The 5,606-nt window shown below is 38.0% G+C and overlaps 1 protein-coding gene across 1 annotated transcript in view; it reads right to left on the bottom strand.

Moving 5' to 3' along the window:
• LOC107298039 (pulmonary surfactant-associated protein C-like) overlaps positions 1 to 3,714 on the bottom strand; it is an 8,943-nt gene extending 5,229 nt beyond the window's left edge. The window contains exons 1-4 of the mRNA XM_029286440.1: positions 3,667 to 3,714; positions 2,385 to 2,522; positions 1,541 to 1,678; positions 509 to 625 (exon numbers count right to left, since the gene is read on the bottom strand). Coding sequence (XP_029142273.1) covers positions 509 to 625; positions 1,541 to 1,678; positions 2,385 to 2,522; positions 3,667 to 3,714 — 441 coding nt within the window. The remainder of the gene's footprint in view (positions 1 to 508; positions 626 to 1,540; positions 1,679 to 2,384; positions 2,523 to 3,666) is intronic.
• Positions 3,715 to 5,606: the final 1,892 nt, after the last annotated feature.

Here is a 5,606-nt window from a genome sequence, read left to right as displayed (position 1 = left end):
ATCTATCTATCTATCTATCTATCTATCTATCTATCTATCTATCTCTGTTTGAGGAGATGCTATATCAGGAAAAGTTAATACTGTAGCAACAAATAGAAATGGATATCTTGAAAAATTTGCAGAACTTCCCAGCTGCCATTGCAAGAATCTTTGGAAAGCTTATAACATATTAGCAGTTCTGCATTTGAGAAACTTCCCCACTATGCCAGCATCCTGCTGCAACTGGGAAGTGCCCTTGGCGTTATGTGTGAATGCAATTGTTCTGTTCAAACCAATTCCTACTGCAGTGACTTGCTATGATCATTTATATGATGGGAACAAGCATATCTGTTCCTGCGCAAAGTAATCCCGATGCCTATTGTTCTATTTTTATTTATTTATTTATCAGTTTTTTACACCACCCGTCTGACACTTAAATTGTTACAAATCTTTGCTAGGTTTTCCCTTCTACATGGTATTATTTGACAAAGAAGGCAACAAGCAATTCTCCCCACCACTTCTTTCTCACCTCTTTGCCAAAACGTTCGATTCCCTGGGTGATTTCCTTTAAACTTGGGACGTCAATTGAATCCATCGCCACCACTAAGCATTGTTTTTGATCCCGAATTCGGATGCCAATCAGATGCTAGGAGCAAAAATAGAAGCAACATGCTCGGAATAAGTGAAAGGATTTTGAGACTGTAAAATGTTAGAAAAATATACCAAAGAGAGGTGAAACCAAGGAACCGACTATCCCAAGAGCTGGTGGACTCCCTTTCGTTGGATATTTTCAAGCAAAGGCTAGACAGCCATCTGCCAGGGATGTTTTAATTTGGATTTCTGCACTGATTAGGAAATTGGACTCAATAGCTGGACTCAACGCTGAAGTAAAAAGGAGTCCCTGAGGATTTTACTCCGCTAATCGTTGCCGATTCTAGGGGCAATGCTCATCTCTGTTTCAAGGCCATTGAGCCAGCACTGTCCGAAGACATTTCTGCAGTCATGTGGCCAGCATGATATCACAGGGCGCTGTTTCCTTCCCACCGAAGTGGTACCTATTTATCTACTTGCATTTGCCCCCATTTTATGACTTTTCTCACCACAGTTGTTAAGTGAATTGGTTTTGCTTGTCAGAAGGTTGCCAGAGGGGTTCACATGACCCCAGGACACTGCAACCATCACAAATATGAGTCAGTTGCCAACCATCCGAATTTTAATCACAGGGATGCTGCTACCGTTTAAGTGCAAAAAACAGTCATAAGTCATTTTTTTCAGTGCTGTGGTAACGTTGGATGGTCACTGAATGAACTGTTGCAAGTCAAGGACTTACCTAAATAAAGAGGAAACATTATTTCAACATGAAGATAACTCAAGGCAACTTAAGCCAGCCTCAGTCACGAGCTGCGGACTAGATGAAGTTAGCATGAAGGCGTAGCAGAAAAATGATATTGCAAGGGCAGGTTTGTGCCATGGTAATGAGTGGAGCAAAGCCATTAAGCCCCTCAATGGAAAAGCAGAACTTTATGGGGGAATATTACAGTTGGTTTGGAATATTTCTTACATGTTTGTAGTCGTAGACAACTGTGGCTGAAGTCTTATTGGTCTTGATCAAAAATGCAGCCACTCTTTCCTGATTGTTCACCATTGTGGTCCTCTCCACGGTCTGACCATCCTTTCCGTGGCTGATGGTTTTGATTATCTGCACAAGAGAGAAGACACAACTAGGAAGCATATTTTGTGCATTCTTCTTTATTGGCATAATTCGTCTCAAAGAGGCCACCCTAGCGGTCACTGTATGGGTAATCCTCAATTTGTGGCTACAATTGGGACCAGAATTTCTGCTGCTAAGCAAGGTGGCTAGGTGCCTGATTTTATGAACTTTTATTGCCATGGTTGTTAAATGAGTGACACGGTTATTAAGTGAATCCAGCTTCCCACATTGACTTTGCTGCTCTGAAGATCACGAATGGCAAGCACGTGGCCCCGGAAAGCCTCAGCCATCCCACGTTCTAAAATAAACTCAATCTTCTTTCTCTTTCATTTTCAATGTCAATCTATCCATTTCTGCACAATCTATTTTTTTTTTAATTAACCCTTCCTCCGTTGATAAATCTTCATTTTTCCAATGTTGAGCGAATACAATTCTTGCTGCAGTTAATGCATGTAAAATTAGATATATACACTCTTTCTCATAATTTCCTACAATTATGCCTAACAAAAATAGTTCTGGCTTAAGATCAATGTGTTTTTTAGTCATTTTCTCTAACCAGCTAAGTCCCGAATTTTGGACTGTAGGGATGCTGCAAGTGCAAGAACTGGCCATAGGTCACTTTTCCAGTGCTATTGTCACTTCAAACAGTCAGTAAATGAGTGGCTGTAAATGAGCATTTATAGGTCCTACTCACCCTTTCAGTGTATTCCTGAGTAATATAAACTCCAATGAGAATGGCTGCAATAATTACTGTAGTCAGAAGCACCAACACCGAGGAGATGAGAATCACTTGCTTCCTGTCTTTTGGAATTTTGGGGATAAACTTGTATGCCTGGGGAAAGAGTCAGCGGCTTAGCTGGTAGACGGAGGTTCGGAAGAATGTTATCGTACCCCTTCCCAAATCTCACCCAGATTTTCCTTCTTAGGTGGCCATTTATACGGGAAACAAAAGAGCACCGAATTGCAGAAAACTACTTCTGCACACCCAACCATTTATGTAAAACTGGACTCCCGTAATAACCTGAGCAAAGTGGAATGATCCTTTCTTAATACGACCATAATTAAACCCAACATTTATGTTGCTAAATGAAAAACCTGCTAAGTGAGTTTTGCTTCATTTTATGACCTTCCTTGCCACATTTGTTAAGTGAATCGTCGCAGTTGTTAAATTAGTCACCCGGTTGTTAAATGAATCTGGCTTCTCCATTGACTTTGTTTGTCAGAAGGTCGCAAAAGAGGATCACAATGAACCCGGGACACAACAACCGTCATAAATATGAGTCAGTTGTCAAACATCCAAAGGTAAATCATATGACCATAGAGATACTGCAATGGTCATAAGTGTAAAAACTGGTAATAAGTCACTTTTTTCAGTGCCGTTGTAACTCTGAATGGTCACTAAACAAACTGCTGTAAGTCAAGGATACCTGTAAATAATATTACATATTAATAGGAAATAAGGAATAATCCCTTGAAATAATGACCAGCTAGGAAAGGCAAGGGTTGAGCAAATTATCTTCCTTTTCAACATAAATAACTCAGGGTTGTGTTATGAATATAACTGTGTTATGAACATATTCATTCTAATCTTCACTTGCTTTGAGTGCTTATTCTCCACCCAACTGCTTTGGATAGATGATTAAACTAAGAAATACATTTTTTTTTCATATTGATACTCAACAGCTCTTTGTCAACCCCTCTTCTTCCCTGTCACTCCCCTCCCCAAGAAATTATGGATAAATTTGATTTGATTAGAGCAATTTGATTAGAACAGAGAAGCCCGTTTGATTAATTAGCATTCGTATGACACAAAAAAAAAAATCCAGAAGTTAATAGTGGTGGGACAACTGTTCAAAAACACAAAAAGTGATTTTAGCAATAGCACTTTAATTTGCACTATGGTATTCTTTATATCTCTCATCTGCCAAATGCAGTTTCCCAATTTGATCATTAGAACCAAAAATAAATCAACTTACTGGGGGTTCGGGTGCTGCGTTAGCTTCACAGTTTGTTTTGATATTCATTCTGGTGGCTTGTGGAGCAAATACTTCTAAAGTTACCTTTAGTTTGCTCGTTTTCTTTTGTAGAGAGACCTAAAGAGTTGTGTGTGTGGGGGGGTCAAAGGGTCTTGACAAAATAGCTGAGAGAAATGTGATCACCCCTCATTTTACCTGGCCTGGAATGTCACTATCTTCAGCTAGAGGCAAAGTGTCCATTTCACCTTCATACAATTTGAAAGCAAAGCAAGAAAACCAGAATGCTCACATTTTTTAAATATAGCTTACTAGGAAAAGAGGCAAAACCTGTGAAGAGACCCCCTAATCTGGGAGGTTGTTTCTCTATCTACCCCCCCCTTCTCGTATTATTTGAGAAGAGGACAACAAAAATAAAAGAAGGTGTTGAGACGTAACGTTCAACCACCTTTTGGCAATCCCATCGCCTTGTTTCTGCACAGAAGTTCCAAGCTATAAGAGGAATCATTCTGCATAAGAAGCACATTAAAAAAAAGAGAGAGAGAGTAAAATGGGAAAGAGAAAGGGAAAAAAGTGACAAAGAAAAAAAGGGGATAGAAGAAAAGGAAATAAAAGAACAGAAAACAAAAAGAAATATGAAGAAGCAACTTCCGTGCTTTTCCTCTGCAGTTATACACGCAATTCTAATCAAACCTCTTTCTCTAAGATTACACATTTCCTTTCTTTCTGAACTTATTCTTGCTAATATTAAACCTTAAGCCCTAAAACTGTTTTCTTTTTATGCGAAAACATTCATAAGGGGTTTTCAGTCATTGATGAATATTGATAATAACTTATAATTGATAATCAAACAAATGAGTTTGGCTATCTCAACAAGTTCTGTCAATTTCACCAACCATTTCTCCAGACTGTTGAATCTTTCCAGCTTTATGCATATAATAGTCTGCAGTAGTAGACTATGCAGTAAACACATATTGAAATAATCTTCCATGCCTCTTTTCTAACTGTGTATCCATATGTCCTAAAAGAAAAGATCAGGCTTCAATTGAATTTTAATCTTTACAATTCTCTGTTGGTTAGTGCTCAGCATTAGCAATAGCAACAGCACTTAAACTTACATACTTTCCATAATGCTTTGCAGTACTCTCTGAGCAGTTTACAAAGTCACATATTGCCCCCAACAACCTGGGTCCTCATTTTACCAACCTCAGAAGAATGAAAGGATGGTGAATTTGTGAATGCTGAAGGTGTTCAAGTGGTGCTCCAGATGTTTGGGGATTGCACCCATCCTTAGCAAATACTGATTCAGGTTTGGGGGCTGGGCTAATGTTAGTCAAGGCTGATTCACGATCTGCAGCTCTGAAAAGGTTATGCCTTTTAATAAAATATGTTAGAGTAAGTGCTGCCAAACCTGTTCTTAATATATATCCAGGTAAAACACTTTTATTCGCTTTCTAGAGATGGGCTGTACGAAAACAGCATTTGTAAGCAATCTCCCTGTCTCATTTTTATTTTTAAGATTATTTGCATTTTAAAAAAAAGTGATGCAGAGTTTCACGTCCAAGACTACCTGTAAATTCCAGAGAGGTCTCATTGGCATTCAAATGAAAGTAAAAACAGTGAGGACAGACAAACAACTTCTTGATTCAGATGGATCTGCAGGAAAAAGACCACACAAAGATAAGATAACCTTTTTTGTCATTTGCATAAAAATGAGCACACTGGCCCACATTAAAAATGAAATTCTGTTGCTTGCTCTCAAAAGCAGGTATATCTCTACACATACCCATATATAACACACAAATACACCTACCACATACGTACATACATACATACATACATACATATGCAGTATATATATATATATATATATATATATATATATATATATATATATATATATATATATATATATATATATATATATATATATATATATATAT

Source organism: Protobothrops mucrosquamatus, unplaced genomic scaffold (genome assembly GCF_001527695.2).
Source record: "Protobothrops mucrosquamatus isolate PMUCROS unplaced genomic scaffold, P.Mucros_1.0 scaffold3676, whole genome shotgun sequence".
Lineage (NCBI taxonomy): Eukaryota > Metazoa > Chordata > Lepidosauria > Squamata > Viperidae > Protobothrops > Protobothrops mucrosquamatus.
Note: the sequence above shows the minus strand (reverse complement) of the source record. Positions and strands in the feature narration are given on the sequence as shown.